Consider the following 22,784-nt stretch of genomic DNA (forward strand, 5'->3'; position numbering starts at 1 on the left):
TGATCGATGGTCTCTAATCTCACGCCTAATCGAGGAATCGAGAACGTGCTCGGAAACCACTGCCATCTATTGGTGGTGAGATAATCAGTCAAAGTTGCCAATTTAGCGACTTTGTTGTTAAATATTAACTATTTTTCGGCGACAATTTCTTTTAACTTTTCCATTGACTAAATAGAAAGTTAGACTTTTTCAGCCCTCTCTAGCCATAAAATAAAATTTTCTATATTGATAACGACGAATTTATAGCGATTTTTAACTACTTTTTGGAAACGTACCGTACACTTCAGTTGGCGACACTGTAATCGGTAAATGCATTATTGTATCGCCCTGTTTCCCTTTTCGAATTGCCACAAAAATATACATACATACATACATACATACATACATACATAACCGTTCTCATCGTACTATACCATAGGACCTTATATTTAATTTCCCACATTTAGATAAAATGACGATAACTGTATTTATTAGACGTTCATTTATTGAATAAACAAAACTTCTAAAATATTAAAATAACAACTTCGCTTTTCAATGACGTTGTATGTACACATACAATAAAATTGTAGACTAGAAAAGTCTGTAAGTGCCAATATCGTTGAATTTTTTTTACGTATGTCCCTGGCTCAATCTACAAAAAAAAAAAAAAAAAAAAATATATATATATATATATATATATATATATATATATATGTCTCATTGTAAAAAAAAATTATAAGTCTCATTGTAATTTTATTTAGATTATAACTTCTCCCACAAATGTGCAAAACATGGTTCTAGTTGCACAAGAAAACTCTGCTTTCTATGGTTTGCCTCTTTTACAGCTCTTTGTATCTAGTTTTCAATTGTTGTTGTCATTGTAACTTGTAACTATGTAAACGCAATGTGTTAAATACGTCGTAAACTTATTCGTTTTTCTTGAAATCAAATTGTAAACACTTAATATAGTACGAACAATGAGTAAAAATGAACAATTTGAAGCACTAATGAATGTAGCTAAAAAAGATGTAAGTTCTAGATTAATGAATTTGCAAGTTTTTATTATTATTATTATTATTATTATTATTATTATTATTATTATTATTATTATTATTATTTCAAAAGAATTGAGTAGGCCTATTTAATGAAAAGAGGCTGTTACTTTTTTAGGTTCATTATTACTACTAGGCCTACTACTGTATCTAAGATAGTATAAAAATAAAATAATAATAATAATAATAATAATAATAATAATAATAATAATAATAATAATAATAATAATATTATTATTATTATTATTATTATTATTATTATTATTATTTTATACTATCTTAGATACAGTTCTTCTTAAATCATATCAGCAGATGTCCTGCAATAACAAAGCTACAAATTCATAAATATGCCTATAGTATAATCAGAAACTAGATTAAGACTTAGAAATAAGATTGACGAAGCTACGATTTGTAAAAATCTTTATGGTGAATAAATTACTATTACCATTACTACTATTACCGGTATCGAGCATAGTGCAATGGTTGTCATTCCCTTTCCCACCTTTCATTCAGGAAATCAGGAGTTCCATCCTAGGGGCAGGCTATCCTGACTTGGTTTTTTTTTTTTTCCAAGCCCCTCCAGGCGATTGCTTGGATAGTAAGCTTGCTTGCTTGCTTACTTACTTACTTTAGCCTACTTACGGCTTTTAAGGAACCCAGAGGTTCATTGCTGCCCTCACATAATTCTGCCATTGGTCCCTATCCTCAACAAAATTAATCTAGCAGTAGGATAGTATGCTACCAATTTGAAGGGCCACGACCTGCCTCCATCCAAGTCCATGCTCCATAACATACACAGAATAAATAATGAGTTTTTGATCATGATGAAAAATACTTTCGTCCAGCCAGATTCGTAATTTGACTCACTGTGCAATGAAAAATCACTGAAAAATCCATACTGATATTTGTGGTGGACAAGGTCGCAGTTGGGGTTTTTCTCGGGGTTCTCCTGTTTCCCCATATTAGGCGTCTCCATTTCAACATCATGTCATATCATTCTCCGAATGCTGGCTGGTGACACATGGAGGGACGAGTGGGGTTGCCTGCTCGAAACCTAGATGTGCAGGGACCTTTAATCTAGTCAGCCCATGTGAGTCTGGAATGCACAGAAGGTTAGCATAATAGATCTTCTAAGGTTGCAGTGCTGATTGAAATGTCCCCTCATGAAATTCCATTCCATTCTATAAGTTACATGAAATTCTGGAAAGCAGACTAAGGACGAACAAAAACCTATTATTCCGCAGTATTTTTATCTGTATTGTGAATTGCTACAGCTGCTAGACTGAGTTTGGATGCCAGCTACTGGAATTTATATGTTGGACTGGAGTTTTCAATTCAGAATATTTTTTCGTCGTCACAATAGATCAATAATGTTAGTTTTACCAGCCCTGCTCTCTTCGCAACTCTACATGGCGTGAAGGATGACGGAAGAATGAATTAGTTAATTTACAAATTACCAATTTAATCTGTTATATTTTTAACAGCATGACGGAAAACCAAACTGAGTTGGTGAGCTGGCATTAAAGTGTATGACGATGATAATAGGACAGTATTGACGAATTGCCTGGACACTCCCTTTATGGCCTGATATAACAGTTTGGCTTTATCATAGGTTTGACACATAAGTCTAGTGTCATCAATATTTTGTTTCAGAGTTGCTACTGTGCCACCAATTAAGAGGATGTGCTATTGATTATTGGCAAAGTTTGGTCATTTTCTTCATTTTTTAAATTGTGTGCCAAAAATCTATGGTTTCTTGAGGAATATTGTAGTGAAGATTTCATCACGATATCTTTATTCTAAGTTAGAAATTAGATTCATCCCACATAAGCGGTTCCTATATTCAGAATACACATCGTAAACTTCAATATTCAGAATACACATTGTAAACTTCAAAGTGATTTTACTGAAAATCAGATTCTTTACATTTTATCTTACTCATACTCATGTATGTTGTGGCTTTCATGTAACTGTTTTCTTTACGGGCACCAGTTTTTACAATGTGGCAGTTACATCACCCGACGTAAACCCCATTATGCAAGGGGGACTGCACCTGTCGTTGGTCAATGGATCCTTCGGACCTAGCCGGGAGGACTAAATAGATGTTATTTAGATCCACCGACCTTTCCCTCATGTGCTGCTGAGGGACACTGTTGTGCTGTGGTAGGCCAGCACATATGTAAATGGCATTTCCTCCATTTTAGATGAAACAGTTATACTGCTGTGACTCGGTCCCCAGATCCTCATCTGTTAAAAGCAGGGTGTACCACAGGCAGGTTGAGGTTGGGAATTGGGTAGGAGAGGCTATAGGAGGCGCAAGTCTAGCAAGTCATCTCTACAGAATAGGTATCTCAGCTTCACCCATATGTGTCCTGTGTAACGATCCAGCAGAAATGAATGAAGACCACTTGAAGACCTGTGAAGCATTAAGATCAGAAGAAACTACAATTCAAAAGTATTGGAAAGCACGACTGCTAATGGCTTCATTGCCAAATGCAAGGCACTAGACAACAACAACATTTTATCTTACCCTATAAATTTGATCTTACTCCAGAAATAAGATATCTCCTGAAATGCTACATCTAGAGCAATGAAAATTTGCACATATATTCACAACAGGTTTTTTTTTTCTTCACATTCAGCAATTTATTGATAAAGTACCAAAACAAATATGTTTTCTGCCTTTTCATATTTAGTGTAAATTCAAATAATAATGCACAAGTATTATTGTTCATGTCCAGCCATCAAAACAATTGGGCACGGAGACATTAATGTAGATGTTAGGAAATCGGAGGTTGTGGAAAAGTGCATGTTATTCACTTAAAAAAAATTTTGGTGTTCTGTGCTTCTTGTAGAAGTTTGCATTGTATTGGCCAAGACGCTTGATGAATGGATTTTCACTAGAATTTGCACTGTCAAAAACTTCTTAACTTGTTCACATAATGAGTATTTCAGAAATGTCATGTCCAAATCAAAGTATATTTGTGCATTAGTTATGTACCAGTCTGAATTATGTATTATTCGGAGCACTTTATTTTGAACAATTTGAAGAGGTTGAAATACTGTTTTTGGAATATAACACCAAGCTGGGGCAATGTAAGTTAGGATCAGTAAAATCAGCATTTTGTAGAGCATAACTTTTCTTCTTAGACTGAGAACAGGAGATTTGAAGAGAGGGTAAAGATGAGATATTCTAAGAGAGCTCTTAGTTGTTACAGAGTTTATGTGCTTGTGCCATAACAATTTGTTATCAAGAGTAATACAAAGATATTTTACATGGTAAATGTATTGAATTTCTTGATTACATATTTTTATTTTATCACGAGGTCTTTTACAACAGATATGTGCATGAAATGTTGCATTTATGTACACGTATGGTTATTGTTAAGAAAACTATGATTTTTATTCGGGCAGTGAAGTTGAAACCCCCCCCCCCCAAAATAAATAAATAAAAAAAAAATTTCAAAGCAGAATTACCACCTTTCAGTTTTCAGAAGTAGTGGCAAAATTTGAGATATAGAATAGACTTCGTGGGAGTACAGGAGGTTAGTTAGATAGGAATGGCATATTACGTAACTTTGCAATTTACTGCGTAAAGGAACACATCTTGCTGCTAGCTACAACGTCGCAATGAAAACTGAAAGAAAAATAACCGTTAAAAATAACGTTAGGCCTGCACTCACTGTTGCCTTGTCAAATAAACACAAGCGATAGTTAAAATGCTTACTGTTACACATTTTTGCACTGCAGCACTCACTGTTTCAAAGAGAATATGTTGTTGTTTTCTAATGCCAGGCATTTGACAATAAAGTCATTTGACCTCTTGCACTCCAATATTTTTCGAAGATATTATCATGACCAGCCACTGAAGCACAGATTTTGAGGTGTTCCGAATCCATTTCTTGGTTTGAGTTGCACAATGGACAGTTAGGGGACTGATATATTCCAATTCTATGCAAGTGTTTGGCCAAACAATCATGGCCTGTTGCCAATCTAAATGCAGCTACAGACGATTTTCGTGGTAAATCGGGAATTAACTGTGGATTTTGATGCAGAGAGTTCCATTTTTTCCCTTGGGATTGTGTTATCAAATTTTGTTTGTTGAAGTCTAAGTATGTAGATTTAATAAATCTTTTCACAGAGTAATATGTAGATTTAGTAACAGGTCTGTAAGTAGCAGTGCTGCCCTTCTTTGCTAAAGCATCCGCATTCTCGTTTCCCAGGATTCCACAATGGGATGGTATCCATTGGAATACAATTCTTTTATTGAGTGATATTAATTGAGAGAGCGTTTTAGTTATTTCTGCTGTTTGAGATGAAGGTGTGTGTTTAGAGACTATTGATAGAATAGCTGCTTTGGAGTCTGACAATATAACTGCATTTTTAAATTTACTGATGTGGCATAGAAGATTCCTGAGACTTTCACTTATTGCAATGATTTCTCCGTCAAAACTTGTTGTTCCATACCCAAGAGATCTATAAAGTGAGAAGAGACAGTACGTAACACCTGCACCGGCACCTTGTTCTCTGGAGATCAAGGATCCGTCAGTGTATAAATGAAGCCAGTTTCGTGGAGGGTATCTAATATTAATTGTCTCTAAAGACAATTGTTTTAGTATTTCAGTGTTTACTTCTGATTTCAATATTTCTTCTGTTAAATTTAGATTATATTCCATATTTAATAGAGTTAAAGAATTTGGTTTAATTTGTAGGTTTTCTTTTAAATTCGGGATATTGATTTTCTGTTTTAGTTCTTGAACAATGGATATGAAACTTTTTTGAGTTTTCAATCTACAGAGAGGACTGTATGAATGCCAATTGTTTCCTGGTAATCTAATAAGTTTCTCATATTGAATCAGTGTTTTTTCTTCTATTGTCATTTTGATGCTGTTAATATTAGTGAGGAATCTCATAGAACCTATTGGAGTTGTTTTGATTCCACCAGTAATGAGTCTGAGAGCTTGGTTTTGAACATATTCTATGTCGTTTATGAAAGGTGAAGTAATTAAAATTACTCCGCAGTATGTCAGCACTGGCTGTATAAACATTTTGTATGTAGTGTTCAAAGTATTCCTAGAGCATCCCCATTTCTTTCCTGCTAGTCTTTTTAGAAGGGAGAATCTTTTACGAGCTTTTTCAGAAATGTATTTCAAATGGTTGCTCCATGTTAACTTACTATCGAAAATAACTCCAAGATATTTGGATTCATAAGTCCTAGGAAGGTGTTGGCCATTGTATTGGATATTGAATTCTCTTTCTTTTTTACCAAGTGAAAATATTTGGTAGTTACTTTTGCTTAAATTGAGTGTCATCAAATTTGATGTATTCCATTCATGTAGTTGATTTAGAGCTTTAAGAGCAGAATTTTGAATTTTGTCTCTATGTCTGTAAGATCAGGAAGTCCACAAAACTATATCATCTGCAAATAGTGCTGTTTTCATGTTTGATTCCTCTAATAGGGAGGGTAAGTCATTTATATAAATATTGAATAAAGTTGTGCTGAGGACAGCGCCCTGAAGTAGACCTCGATATGTTTGTCTGTAACTAGAAATTGAGTTATTGAATTTAGTGGCAATGAATCTTTGACTAAGGAATTCTGATATCCATCTGAACATATTGCTGGAGATACCTAATTTCTGGAGTTTTAGTAATAATTTATTTCTCCAAACAGAGTCATATGCTAGCTGAAAGTCAATAAATATTGCCAAGGTATCTTCTTTCTTGTTAAAACTGTCTTATTTCTTGGCCGAGGCGTATAACTTGTTCATTGGTAGAGTGTAGTTGTTGAAAGCCGGCTTGTCTTGGTGATAAAAGATTTTGGGATTCTAAATACCAAGTTAATCTGTTGGAGATCATGGACTCCATGGTTTTTGCTATCATGCTTAATAGTGCTATTGGTCGATAACTATTAACATCATGAGCAGGTTTCCCTTTTTTGTGAATTGGTACAATGATTGCTTTTTTCCAAGCTGCAGGAACTGAGGTGTTCCATGATAAATTGAAAATGGATAAAAGTACTGACTTGTCTTTTTCCCCCAGATGTTTAAAAAATTCGGAATGAATGTTATCGGGGCCAGGAGATTTCTTGGTTTTTAAATTTTGTAAAGCTAGAGTTAATTCTTTGGAAGTAAAATTTTGATGAAATATTTCAAGTTTTGTACTAGTAATATTGTTTTTATTATTTTTATGTAATTCTCTTTTGATAAATTTGTCAGTTTTTTTGGTATTGGGATGTAATCTGTGAGAGTTTGAGTAGTGTTTATTAAATGCGTTTGCTATATCTCTACTATCTGTTAGTGTTTTGTTATTGTGAATAATAGGTTGGCTAGTATTTTCCTGTGTATTGGAAATCAAAGAGAATATGAACTGACTGAAAGATAATAATATACATTTGGTGAAGTCACTTTCATTTTAGCAGTTATAGAAATAAATTAAAATATACCTCGAGGCAATTTATAATAATAAATTAATAAATAATAGATAAATAATCAAATGAACCAAAAAAGCATTTATTTTGTAAATTAGACATTTATTTTAAAAAAGGCAGAAAAGGGCAACATAAAACTGTGACGTTTCAATTACAAAGGTATAATTCGTACAGATTTACTTTCAAAATGAAGATAGATTTAACACATTTAAAAAGGCATTCTGCCAAAGTTCCGGTCTCTGGTAATAATTTTGGAATAATGTTCTGGGAAAATTCTACAAATAGTAGCAGTATATTCCTATTACAAAAAAGAGTAATTACAATAATAGCAGTTGCCAAATCTAGGGAATCATGTAGGACCATTAAAAAAAAATACAAATAATGCCCATGACTTGTCAGTATATTTTTTCGTTAATCAACTTCTTTGTAAGTAACTGCAAAAATTTGTAACTAATTCAACAGTTCATAGCATAAATATTCTCGTCAAAAAATGACTTTCACACTCCATCAGCAAGTCTATCATGCTATCAAAAAGGAGTGCACTATATGGCAGTAACAATTTTTAATAGCCTCCCTATGAGTAAAAAAAATCAAACAAAAAGCATAAGATTATTTAGAGTCAAATTAAAGAAGTCCCTAATTTCTCACACCTTCTATTCTATAGGTGAATTTATGACATTCAACAACACTGCATGAATATTTCTGTCTTGTATTAAGTATCGATACTAACCCCTTGTGTTATATTAGAATATTGTAAAACTCTTCTGTATATATTTCAAATAGACTGTGACTATAATTAAGACTTTATAGTACTATTAAGATTTGTTTTTGACATGTTCTATATTCTAGCTATGAAGCAATGTACGAATACCTGGAATGTAAATAAATACATTGACCTGTCTTCGGACAGTTGACTAAACAACAATACCATACAATAGACATTACTTGATAACAGTTCCAATAATTATTATGGACCGTATTCATAGACGGGTTATTCCACGAAAATGCGACATTTTCACGAAAAATAAAAATCTCACGAATCTCTGCTTGTCATATGTCATTTTTTTCGTTATGATCCGAATTTTTTTAATCTGATAACACTCATTGTGTAACAACACGTATGTGGGAGAAAAAGCGCCAAGAAGTCTGTGGTTTAAGAGCATGAAATTATCTACTAAAAATCACATATTTGAATGCACATTCAAGGCAAATAAATCATTACTTCTGTATGTTAAATGCAATTAATAATGAAGTGCGGACCTTTGTTAATAATTACAATGCATAGAAACCGTAATACAATGATTATTTCGTGCTTGATTGCAATTATTACAAGGGAAGGTTGAGAGTTCGTGTGTCACGCTCAAATGGACATTTGTTTATATTTCTTCAAAACCATTTAATTTTTTCATGTTTCATAAATGTAAAAGTGAGAAACATCACATAACAATCAACTTCTTATATGGACAACATTTTGATTTATGTACGTATTCTACAAGAAAAACACGTGACACACGTAACACAATGGCTGTGACACACGAACAAAAATGTTATGTTCGTGTGTCACTAAAGTTTATCCTAAAATCCAGTTACAAGTTTTGTTGTTATTGGAAGTCTTTACGTCTAAACATAATTAGTAGTGGAATTTCAAATACCGGTACTTATTGTTGATTTAGATACTTGTGTGTGCGTGCACACGCACCTGTGCGTTTTTTTTTTTTTTTTCAAAGAACATAAACTGTAAGTTAAACACTCTTGAAAATATGTGTTCCATAACTGTTGTAAGGGGGAAAGGAACTGGCCACGCTATCCCATTATCTCCTGGCCTAGTTTCCTCATGAGTGGTGCCTTCTTGGTATCACTTGTGAGGTTCACACCTGTGTTTGGACAGACTAAACTACAACTGTTGTAAAAATATAGTGTGTAGGCCTAAAATTAGCATAAGACAATTTATGCCTAAAGTTCGTATAAAATATTTATTATTTTTTTAATTCCTTGAATTAAAAACTTAAAAAATTGGTTTATGTTAATTTATTTCATATTAAAAACAAGCTTATGCAGTAATCGTAAATAGATAGCCACCATACTAGGCCTATGTATAAATAAATTGGTGTAATTATTTGCACATTAGGTAAATGGTACTAAATTTCTGATATTAATTTAAAATCGTTTTATTTAATAACATTAATTAATTTACCCTAGGTATCATTTAGCAATTCTAAAAGTTAGGCCTTTTAAAATCTATATTAGTTTTTCTATTGACATAAATATTAATACATTTTGCACATTTTTTGATAGTATTTTCAAGAATTTGAGTTGGGCTGATTACTTGGTTGGGTTTTTTCCGAGGTTTTCTCCAACCATAAGGCGAATGTCAGGTAATCTATAGCGAATTCTCGGCCTCATCTCGCCAAATACCATTTTGCTATCACCAATCCCATTGACACTAAATAACCTAATGGTTGATACAGTGTCGTTAAATGACCAAGTAAAAAAAAAAGACGTCAAATATAGGCTACATATGAAGTTACAAAATCTTGTGGTGGCGAAGAATTTAAAGTGTCTGTGATGTCCAAGGAAGGGAAGTAGCCTACTACAAATGGTTGACATATTGGTATATTCGTCACATGACATTACACAGGAAATATCAACACATATGGTTGTAAACAACCGTGGATATTTTAAATTTAAAAGTGTATTTTAGTGTAATCTAGTGTTGTTTTGTATAATAAGAACTGTAGGCATAGTCTTCCACAAGAAGTGATGTATTTATAGTGCATTTAAAACAATTAGTAACCAACATGACAGAAATGTTCGTGTGTCACGTTCATGTGTCACAACACATTTGCAATATTTTGTTTCTTAATGGCACTGTTAATTTTTTTTTAAGTTCGTGATTTAGCAGTTACATGTACTACACAAGTGTCTTAATTATTTGGAAAAAAACTGAATTCATTTATGTCATTTGGCACAATAATATGAACATTTTCCATTTTGGTAATAAATCTAGTGGCAAGAAAATGTTCGTGTGTCACAACATACAATATTTAATATTTTTTGCATTATTAATTATTTCTTTTCATTAAGAATTTTTCTTTATATTTAGGAATACTTATGTTAAAAGACAGTAATGTCTTTTTCATGAATTACTAAGTATTTAATTAAAAATCCTGTGAAGATCATAGTTAGGTACTTAAAAAATGTTACGTGTGTCACTATGGAATGACCCAGACATTCTTAATGCGGGCTTCCAGTAGATGATCAGCAAACAAACGTTTTTCGTACTCATAAACCAGTGTTAGCGATCAATCCTGTACAAGTAACCAGTCGATAGCCGGGGCTAGTTTAGCATGCTCGTAGCGTGGGCTAGCGAAATGTCTTATGAGATTAATCAGTGACCAGATGGTTATAAACTGTCTAAACCAGTGTTTCTCAAGCTTTTTGATGAGAGGTCCTTCTTTTCCTCACATTACTTTAGTGTGATCCCCTGGTCTAAGGTTTAGAATATAGAACACAGTAATATGAAATTTGATTTATTTAAAAAAAAATTACAACTGTGTACATGGATTAGCATTGTGTCACTGAGCTATTGCTATTGGCTGTAGGTCTGAAGTAACTTGTAATGTATTTTAAATTGTAAATCATACAAATAAACAATATTAGGTTATAATAAATTAAAAAAAAAACATTATTATTATTATTATTATTATTATTATTATTATTATTATTTTGTTTGCAGCCCCCCCATAAACTGCTCTTTGGTCCCCAAGTTTAGAATCACTGGTCTAATCAACAAATTTCTCTATAGACTTAAAGTTATGATAATATGATATATTAAAATTTAACATTTTCAGATTATTCTGCTACAGGAAGAAGTCAATTCATTACAGTCTGAACTCGATTCTACAGCAGGAACAGAAGCAAAACTGAAAACTCTGAAGGAACAATGGTTTGCGAAAGAAAATATATTACGAACACTTGCAACTAGAAATTCTCTGGAATGCCGTAATAAAATTAAGCAACTTAGAGTTAAACTGCAAAAGAATATTAAACACAGTAAAAGATCAACAATAAAAGAACCAATATTCTTAAGCTGTACATCTCCAGGTAAATGCTGCTTTTTAAAATGTAGTTTTTCAGATACTTCAAGATATTATATTTACAAGATGAAAATGAAGATCGTCATAGATTTTGCAACTTAGGTATTTTGTATTAATAGTAAGCACTTTCATGATAGCAATGGTAAATTTCAAGGAGGCCTTGTCTTGATAGTTTATGTGGTATTTTATGGATATTTTCTAGATATAATAATGAATATCATGAAACTACATATTATTTTTTAAGGCTATTTTCTTCAAGATATCTTGGTAGAAGTGAGAAAGAGACGCAATTTCTTCAATCGCTGGCTGAGCTGTTCACAGTATGCCCAATCTGAAGAAGTAATGCTATTGCAGACAAAGGTATAAAAAAAAAGGATAGGTACTACAGTATCTACAAGTTCATCTGTTTATGGGGACACTTCCTAACATAATTTTATGCAGTGGAGTCATTCAGCTGGTTCACACCAATTTGCCCGAACCGCTTGTTAAATGTTTTAAGTTAAAAAATTGCCTTTTATTTTTATACAAAGGAAGAACTTTAATTTAACACGAAATTCTCTAGCTTTTTAATTTTGCAGTAAACTTAATGCAAAAATAAATGACAAAAAAGCTCGAAGCCATCATGATAGCAATGGTAAATTTCAAGGAGGCCTTGTCTTGATAGTTTATGTGGTATACATGTTGTGTTAAAGTGAAACAGCTGATGATTTTGTTACAAATATTAGTTAAATATTGGTTACTGCAGTAGTTCTCAACCTTTTTTGACTGATGACACACTTTACTGAACACCCACGATATCGCGACACACTTACATGTTTAATAATAATAATAATAATAATAATAATAATAATAATAATAATAATGATGATGATGATAATGATGATGATAATGACAATAACAATAACAAAAACAATAACAAAAGCAATAACAAAAATAATAACAATAATTATAATAATATAATAATAATAATAATAATAATAATAATAATAATAATAATAATAATAATAATAATAATCAGTGCTTTTCTTCTGGAGAAAAGGTAGTGGAACTCTGTGTAGAATATTTTAAAATGGATGGGGAGATGTATTTTTAGTTTATTCGGCACCACCGACTGATTTGACAAAACATTTCTGCATATAAGACACTCAGGATTTTGTTCATATTCATCTCCACGCCATGTAAAACCATATTGCAAGTATTCATTACTGTATTTACGAAATGCAGTGCGTTTTTGTGGACTCTGAAGAAAATTTTCACTCACATGATTTGAATTAACATTGCTGTCATCTAATCCAGAACTTGATTCATATAGTCTTTTTCGAATAAAAAATTTGTTCATGAAAAAATCTAAATAAAGCACTTTTGATAAAATAGTCGCATTATCACCCGTAGGCCTACTGAAACTGACCAATATGTTCTGACGATTCTAAACTCTGTTTACTACAAAGTGGGAAGAGTAAACGAATTACTAAGCATTGTTGCAGGTGTTCACATTTCATTGGTAAATTCTGTCTCAAAATAAAATGTACCATATCAAAGACTTCGTTGCAAATAAAAAATGCGTTGTAAAGAGACTCTCTGGATGGCATAAAATTTATTTTTCAATTCCAAAATTTTGCGATGCACTCCCTGGGGCTGCGTAACCCACTACTGTGTCGCGATACACCGATTGGGAACCACTGGCTTACTGTAATTGGACAGTTTATTGATTTCTCTGTTAGTGATACAATTTTCATCCAAGATTTACGAATTGTTTTGCTAAATTTAATTTATTTTATTGTTAGAAACCACGTATTTTATTTGACAAGATAAACTGAAATTTCATTCAATGGAAACAAACCCGTCATTGTCACATGACATTACTATAAAGAAATCATCTCCTGTTAAATGCAAATTGTGTCATAACAATTTACTATACGAGGTCTGCACCTTTATATAGCACGTAGTTATAATAATAATGATGACGCTGATGTATTACCTCAGCAGACATGTAACACAGACAAAATAAGTGACTCAACTCCAAAGTTACATTCAGTACATCTGATGTTGGAGACATCATTGCACCAGGAGGACAATTCACCTAAGCAGTTAACAGAATGCATATTATGAGGTCGTTTCTTTAAGAGTATTAACCACCATTTAGTGCGTTCCCATCCTCAAGAACACAGGAATAAAATAACTCAGTCCTACCAAAAGGAGAATCTCTCGATCACAGCTTCGTGCCGTCCAAGGACTTTGCCCATCACCAGATACACATGCACACTCTGACTTTCAGATATGGGAATACAAGTTTGAATAACTAACACTTTTGGACCTTCCTAATAATAACATATTTGATGAGACTGTACATTGTTATTGCGCTTTTTTAAAGGATGCTATTAGATTTAAAAAGCCTGAACATCCATCTATTAAACATTATAAACCGACAAAAAAGAAAAATAATCCTTACGGAATGACTTACAAAAGATTTAAAAGAAAACTAGTCATAAAAATGTCGAGCGGATGAAAAATAAATTGAACTTTGAATTAGCTCAGTTCTATTATCATTTTCAGCATAGGAAAGTTGTTTGGCACATAATGTCTTCTTCTACTTCGGTTGAATGTAAGATAACTGAACCAATTGTCTCTGATCATTTTAACAATCTGTTTGGAGCCAGTAATAACTAGTTGTACGAAGGCTATAAATATGATGCTACAGAAGAAAATTTTGAATCAGAGAATATAATGGTGAAAGATAACGAAATACTTAATGCTAGCAAAGGTTTCAAAATTCAAACTGCTCTTGGTGAAGACGGTATATGGATGAAAGTTATAAAAGACCTTAGAGCATACAAAGTCATCTCATATTGCTACCTATATGCTTCAATGGGGAAATGTTCCACCCAGTTCAAAATGTGGTAAAACCATTCTCATTTACAAGAATGGTAATCCTGATAATAATATCAAGAACTGGCGGCCTATAACTATCTTTTCATTACTTCGCAGAATCATTGAAAGAGTAGGCTAATTGATCAAAACTCTGATCATACTTTGAACACAGCACCAATAAGCGTGGGCATTTGATAATGTCTTTCATGCTCATATTAAAAAAGCCTTAAAAAGTTTCCAATTCCTCTCAAACTCAAGACTCTTGTCACTGCCTTTCTTCAGGAAAATTCAATATATATATATATATATATATAGAACCACAACAAGTCAACAAATTCCAATGAAAAAAGGAATGGCCCGAGGAGCCCCCCTCTCCCCTATCCTTTTTAATCTGGTCTTAGATTTCCTATTAAATGAATTAAGTGAGTCAGATTGAAGAAGAATATGGTTATAATGTAATTCCTCAAATAGAAAACTTATTGATTCTCGCTTTTGCGGGTGATTTGGCCGTTGTATGTAAAGATGGAGATGCAGCTAAACACCTTATAATGCTACTCATGAGCTCTCTAGCAAAAATAGATCTGAGGATAAATACTAATAAAATTAGTAATTTTGCTTCACAGGGGTCAGCTTAGTTTCCAACCTCTTACTACAGTTGATGGCAATGAATTTCATTGCATTGCCCCTCAGGAAACGATTAAATATCTAGGGATTAACTTCAATGATGAAATAAAATTCAACGCTTCTGAAGTTATTGCTCAGTTCACTACAAACCTAAACCAATTTGTGTCATGTCCCTTGCTGATTCCTGACCAAAAGTTAAACATCATTAATCAGTATATCTGGCCGCAACTCATATATCTCCTACAATGTGCACCATCGAAGGATCTAATTGCAAAGTTTCTAGGTGACGCCGATAAAATTATCCGTAGTTCTGTTAAAGAAATCACAGGATTACCAACAGACATCCCTGATGCCATGATATAAGTTAAGAGGTCTAGGAGTTTTCAGAGCTCAGTGGGAAGCATTTCTTCAGCACATAAATGTATTTTGGCTGCTTATGAATGAAAACAATCCCAAAACTGCAAGATGAAATTGATCTGATTATTAGTTGCTTACCCCTTTGGCCAGACCAAGTTAATGATTTTCGTCCAAAATGTTTGAGAAGAGCACTTCGTGAGGACTCCTTTAAGAAATGGAGTGAACTACCTGGAAAAGGGAAAGGTGTCACATTTTATTTCCACTGGAAGAAAGGAAGTGCATGGATTTCCAACAAGAAGGGTCTCTCCTGCAGCCAATGGACTGAAGCGATCAAAATGAGCTGCAACGTTATTCCAGTCAGAAGCCTTGATACTACCCATTGCAGAAGATGCGATGAGCAAGAAACCTTAGCCCATGTACTGGGTTTTTGTCAGAAGGGAGAATTACCAAAATTGACAGTCATAATAAAATGATTGCCAATGAACTTCACCGGACTGATAACCATGAGGTGTACGAGAAAATTGAGTGCCTTTCTGCAGACGGATCAACTCGAAGAGCAGATATCATTGTTATAGACCGAAAAAAAAATTGTGGACTCATTCTAGATCCCACAGTCCATTATGAGAACAGTGAGGAACAACTTAAAGAAGTCTACAAAGAAAAACGGGCAATTTATCTGCTATGCTGCAGTGATTTGGGGACCAAATATGACATCAAGACATGGGACACTGTAGGAATTACAATTGGGGCTAGAGGCACAATCCCACGAAAGTCCTTAGAAGTCTTCCAGAAACTAAAAGTTCCTTACTGCATCCTGGAGATGATATCCTCCACTGCATTGAAGTCAAAGATTTCTATAATTAACCATAATTTATATTAGTTATAAAATGTAATTTGTGTTGTAAACTGTCTGTTGTATTTTCAATACATTTTTCAATGATAGTCTACCCAACTAGGGTTTCTATTCTTAAAAAAAATTAATTCAATTAAATAATAAATATTAATTTAGAATTGATTAGAAGGCTGATTATTAAATCCTGGTTGGGACGGCTATCAAGTATCTATCTACATTGTTTTCTGTCCTGTCCAAATGTGCAGGCAGTCAGGACAGGAATAATGTTATGTCAGCAACCTTGAAACCCATGTACGATTACTTTGGCAGTTGTCTAGCCTTTATTCTTCCAATGCTAATACCACAAATACAACAATGAAATGTAGTATTAAAAACAATTAAAAAGATAAATGGATTTTCAACTACAAAATACACCATTAAGCACATTAATAACGTACCTCATTTTCCTCTTTCAATATTTTACATATAATTTTTCATTCCATTAGAATTAAATATATATATTTTTTTTCATTAAGAGTCTTGACAATAATACTGAATGCATTATTGGTCATTGGGCCAGTAGCATTCAGTATCATTTAATCTGTGCTTATGTTTGAATCTGATCTGCAGAAAGCTATCAGTGCAATGAAGTGTTAAAACGTTCAATCAAATGTATTTTAGTAATAGTGGTAGTGGTAAGTCTAACAAAAGTTACAGTGGTTGATGATTCTGAAAGTGAAAAGTTAAAGTGATAAATGTTCAGTACATCACTGCCACAAGTAGCAACGCCATATTATTATTTTTTGTCCTAGAAAAATACTAATTTTTTTTTTACGGAAACACTCACTTCTGTTACTTTGCAGCAACACCGTATTGTATTTTTCTTGAATCAAAAGTATAATATTGCATTGCTACAAAGTAGCAGTGATTTGCTGAACATTTAATGTTAAATTGATACAGAAGATATAAGTGCATATATGCCGGTGTGATCAGATATTTAAAGCTGGTGTGAATATCCTGTACTTCTGTTATTCATGACCCACATCAGCATTTGCGAGTTTTGAAATTACTCTACAAATAATTCTGCAGCAGCTTGTGTCATTGCTATTTTCCTTTATTTGTAGCCACTTATAATTACTTCATTTAATATTTTGTATATTAAAATTTTGCAATTTGCAGTTATTAGCAGAGAGAACAGATTATTAAAAATTTAAAATGACACCACTGATTTTGTCCACAGATATTTAATCTTATGTCTGATATTCAAGCACTCATTAGAAAAATCCACAGTGTTTCCAAGATGTGTCACGAGATATCAATTCTTAAAATATCAATAAATGAAGCTGGAAAATTCCTACAGTCCCAACACAATTTGGTCAGGAGTTGTTATGAAAAAGTAAGTCTAGTCAGTTTGTTCACTCTCTTCCCTTCTTACTAGTTTCTTTTCTGTAGACACAGAAGTTAAATACGAGGGTAAGTCAAATGAAAATGAGAAATAATTCTTTTCTCCGCAGAGGAATTTTATTTCTCAAAATAATCTCCACCAGTGTTTAGGCACTTATCCTACCTGCTCACCAGATTTTTGATACTTTGTTCATAAAAGTCTTTTGGCTGCTGGTGGCACCACTGCTGCAATGCCTCAATCACATCACCGTTCATCGCAAACCAGCGCCCTCCCAGGTCACTTTTGAGCTTGCCGAAAATCTGGAAGTCACAAGGTGACAAGTCCGGGCTGTAAGGGGGATGCTCGAACACCTCCCAGCGCAGGTTCCAAATGGTGTCCATGGTATGCTGAACTGTATGTGGTCGCGCATTGTAGTGTAACAAAATGACACCATGCAAACATCCAGGTCGCTTGTTTTTGACGGCACAATACAATTCAGTACAGAGGATTTCGGAGTATCGAGAGGAGGTGACAGATTCTCCTCTCTCCATGAAGTGGCAGAGTAATGGACACTCTGAGTCAAAGAACAGCATGAGCATCAATTTGCCTGCAGTTGTGAAATTTCTAAACTTTTTTGGGCATGGTGATGTATCATGCTTCCACTGTATGCTGTGTCGCTTGCTCTGCAGTTCATAGTGCTTGCACCATGTTTCATCCACTGTCACAATACATTCCAAGAAAGCCTCCCCCTCCTGTTCATAACACATCAGATGTTGCAAACTCGGTCTCATTCGGTGTTGTTTCTGCTCATCTGTGAGACATTTTGGCACCCACTTTGTGCACACTTTATGGTACTTCAATCAGTCATGGATTATTGAATATGCAGATCCATGACTGATATTCAGGTTCTGAGCCACTTCATCAACTGTACACCTCCAATCTCCCCAGATGAAAATATCTGCTGCAATAACATTTTCTTCCGTGATAACTGTGTGGGACTGGCCAGGGCATGGGTTGTCCTCCAGTGATGTTCGTCCTTGTTGGTATCGTTTTGTCCACTCATACACATATACTTTCATACAGCGATGAATTTCAATTGGTGAAATGCCTTTGGCAGCTAGAAACTGCAGCACACTATGCTGCAAGAACTTGGATGCTCCCGTTACTGTGATGTCATCTTGGTCTTGCTGCTACGCATCACTCTCTGCTCGTGCAGGATGGCCAACCTTGGACAATACAGCTCTCAATCAATAGTATCAACTTCAAATTTTCATTTTCATTTGATTGACCCTCATAGTCTATCTCAGGAGTCTGTGGAGCAATGCTGTACATAGCAATAGAGGAGAAAAAGCAAGTCGGCAGATCCAAGCAGTGCACACTGCTGCAAATTTCTGGTAGCCACTTCGAAATCAAAAGCTGAAGGTTAAGAGTTACTCTGAATTGTGATTTTTATCCTCCATGCAGCCTTTTCCCTGCCAAGTGCTCAGTGAACCAGCCATCCCCTGTCATCACTGTTTTTTGTTTTGCAGACTCCTGAGACTGATTTAATAAAGGTAAAAGTAAAAGGTAAAGGTATCCCTGTCACAAGCCATGAAGGCACTTGGAGGGGGGGGGGGCATGAAGGTAGAGCCACATGCTTTCCATGACCTCGGCACTAGAATGAGGTGATGTGGTCAGCACCATGCTCTGACCGCCTTTTACCACTGGGAAAGACCCGGTACTCAATTTTTATAGGAGGCTGAGTGAACTTCAGGGCCATTCTAAAAGTTTGGTAACGAGAAAATCCTGTCACCACCTGGGATTGAACCCTGGACCTTCCAGTCCGTAGCCAGCTCTCTACCAACTGAGCTACCCAGCCACTGAGACTGATTTAATACTAAGAGAAAATAGATATCGTATGTTTCAATTAATTTAATTGTCGAAATAAATCTTTCTTTCTTTCCTCCCTTCTTCCTCTCTTCCTTTTTCCCCTTTTTCTCTCTAGGAATGGCAGTCAAGCAAATTTAATATTACATAAAAATGGCCTGAGAATTTTTAAATTGAGGATACACAACTTTAATTTGTAATCATTAGATCACCCAACGAATTACGGGTTTTTCTCGTACTATAAACAGAATTTCTATCAACAGGTATATCCACTATGGGATGCTTTGGCAAATTTCTCTCAAGACTCCTCACAAAAGAACGAAAATAACAACTCTACGAACTCTCAGAATGCCTTGAATTCCGAGTACATACAAGAAGCTACCTTAAAGATATGTCAAGATATTCCTACTAGTGATCCAACTATTCAAACAGCTCAGAGTTCTACAAATACCTCTATGAAACGCAGACCAACTGCTAGGAAAGGAACAAGAACTTTGAAAACTAATTCTGTTTTTCACTACACCATCCGACATGTAGCCAGGAATAAGATTAAAGAAGGTCCAGATTTTTTACAATACAATGTAGTAAAAGATCAATACAATAATGGTTCAATTACTGAAGAAACATCCCTGGACGATGCTAATAATTGTAGTACTGTTGACAGTGATTTAGAGGTTATTTCAAAAGAGTACCAGATAGCTTCTCCAATCAGTGCTTTGGATATAGATGTATGTGCAAACACACATTCCACAGAAAATGACTGCAGCTATGAAGAAGGAAATCATATACCACAAACCTCAAATGTTGAAGACGAGATTCAACATGCAGGCAGCATGCTCCATTCAGTTAACGAAAACACACAATGTATAATCGATTACCAACGAGAATCAGTACGAGAATATTTAAATTTCAATGGTGAATCTTCCTGTCATACTGGTACTACAATTGCAGCAAAAAAATTGGCAAATGCACATAAGAAACTGAAATGTATTTGTCATAATTCTGAAGGGGAAACATTTTGTGCTAATCAAATAGCTCACAGAAATACGAAATCATTATTCACCCTCTCAGTTGAATATGGGTATAATCACAGCACAGATAATTGCCTCAGTAGGCCTAATGATCAGAAAGATAAGTCTACCGGTAACAACCAAAAAGCAAATTGGGAACAATGTATGCTGATGTGTAACATACCCTCAAATGATGATATTACTGATTCAATGTGGATTTATAAGAACAAATCTGAATTGCCTTCAAAGTGAATTTATAAGAACAATTCTGAATTACCCTCAAATGATGATATTACTGTTTCAGTGTGGGTTTATAAGAACAATTCTGAGTTTTAGGACAACAATCTCAGAAAATTCTGAAATAATTTGAGAAAGAACCAATCATGTATTTAGTGAATTTGAAAAAAAAATTCCAGTGACAAAATTACAAAACATATGTCAGGAAAGAAAAATCAATATTATACAGAGAACTTTCAAAATGGAGACAGTGATGTAGGTTTTCCAGGGAATTTAGGTTTCCAGGATATCACAATGTTACTACTACAACCAATATGAGTTGCATGTGTAACTTTGAACATCATGAAACAAATCACTCATCAAGTGATTAGAAATAGTACAATGTTTATCATAATTCGTGATCTGTAGAAGATAATGTGAATTGCTTACATTGACAGTGTTTTTGTTCCTAATTATTTTTCAGTTCTTGATAGTGATTTTGTGATATGAAAGGTGAACATTACAAAGAAATTACAATTATACGAACTAAAAAAATCACGTGCTATATAAAAACTATCACTTTATACAGACTTATAATGTGCCACATTCAAATTTGTGACAGAACACAGGTTACCGTTAGTAAGTAAAAGAATTATTGCATTCAGTCCACTTGTAAATTGCTTCTTTTTTTGAGAACTGGAAGGAGGATCATGGATAAAATTTGTCAGTATGTTTTCTTTTACATTAAGAAATATTTCAATGCAATTTTTAAAATGCTTAGGGGGGTGGAGCCTATATCCTTCTTTTAAATGGATAAGTGTTGATCATCATATTTATCCCTGTTCCTTCCTAACTATTTTTGTTAAAAACATGTTATTTCATTTAAGTAATTATTTGATTAAATAAATTTTGAAATTTATCTTTCAAATAGAATACTCTAAATGTTGTTGTTGTTTTGTAATGCCAGGCGTATGACAATAAAGTCATTTGACCTTTTGCATTCCAATATTTTTCGAAGATATTGTCATGGTCAGCCACTGAAGCACAGATTTTGAGGTGTTCCGAATCCATTTCTTGGTTTGAGTTGCACAATGGGCAGTTAGGGGACTGATATATTCCAATTCTAAGCAAGTGTTTGGCCAAACAGTCATGGCCTGTTGCCAATCTAAATGCAGCTACAGACGATTTGTGGTAAATTGGGAATTAACTGTGAATTATGATGCAGAGTTTTCCATTTTTTCCCTTGAGATTGTGTTATCATATTTTGTTGTTGAAGTTTAAGTATGTAGATTTAATAAATTTTGTATACTTTAAATGTTAAAAGATTTATTAAATCTACATACTTAGACTTTAAATGTTAACTGTTAGAAAAATCAGAATACTTGAAATTACTTTAACTGTTACCAAAGTCAATATGTTTAAATTGATTTACACAACAATTTTCCAATATTCAAAGTTAATTTTAACTCTTTATAACACAACAAAATATTATGACACAGAATATTTTGAAGAAATGTAAATAAATGTCATATTTTTCTCCAGAACTACCATAATAGAAAGTAATTCATATATTTAAAAGATGTTATAAAGATAAAAGATCTGATTAAATTTAGTGATATTTGTCTGTGATGATATTAGGTAACATTAATTATTTTCATATATTTCATTTTATTGAATGTGTAATAAATTATACACTGTGTAACTGTTACAGAACTTAATAATTCTCAGTATTTAAGTTGTATGTAAGTTTTCATTACCTCATAATGGTTTAAAATGGGTTTATGGTAAGGAAACAGGTCAAATGAGGTGTGTAGTTGCAAAATCAGATACCGTACATCACTTTTTTTTCGAAATGAGTTTAATGCAAATCCTTGGTTCCTTGCAAACGTTTTTCCTTCATACTGAAAAATAATGTTTTAGTGATGTATCTGATTTTGCAACTAAAGCCTCAAATGAGTGGTCGTCTGTGTATATATGAGAGTCCCTAGTAAATTTGTCTCATTGCCTGAAGTTTGAAACTGGGTTCAGAAGAAATATTAAGTCAGTTAAACATTCACTTATCAGTGGTAGCC

At 33.7% G+C, this 22,784-nt stretch overlaps 1 protein-coding gene and 1 long non-coding RNA gene across 2 annotated transcripts in view; both read left to right on the forward strand.

Moving 5' to 3' along the window:
• Window positions 1–22,784, forward strand: part of LOC138713401 (uncharacterized) — a 207,000-nt gene that overhangs the window by 162,100 nt on the left and 22,116 nt on the right. The gene's annotated exons all lie outside the window — the stretch shown is intronic.
• LOC138713994 (uncharacterized) lies at window positions 834–21,646 on the forward strand. The gene is made up of 4 exons (XM_069846568.1): window positions 834–1,007; window positions 11,310–11,915; window positions 17,477–17,632; window positions 19,750–21,646. The coding sequence occupies exons 2-4, from the start codon at window positions 11,898–11,900 to the stop codon at window positions 20,746–20,748; spliced, it is 1,173 nt and encodes a 390-aa protein (XP_069702669.1). The 5' UTR covers window positions 834–1,007; window positions 11,310–11,897; the 3' UTR covers window positions 20,749–21,646.

This window comes from Periplaneta americana, chromosome 14, assembly GCF_040183065.1.
Source record: "Periplaneta americana isolate PAMFEO1 chromosome 14, P.americana_PAMFEO1_priV1, whole genome shotgun sequence".
Lineage (NCBI taxonomy): Eukaryota > Metazoa > Arthropoda > Insecta > Blattodea > Blattidae > Periplaneta > Periplaneta americana.

What these genes read in the sequence shown, in the direction of transcription:
- LOC138713994 (XM_069846568.1), top strand. An exon ending in TCAGGAGTTGTTATGAAAAA is followed by an intron (nt 17,633 to 19,749) that starts GTAAGTCTAGTC and finishes TTCTATCAACAG; the next exon opens with GTATATCCACTATGGGATGC.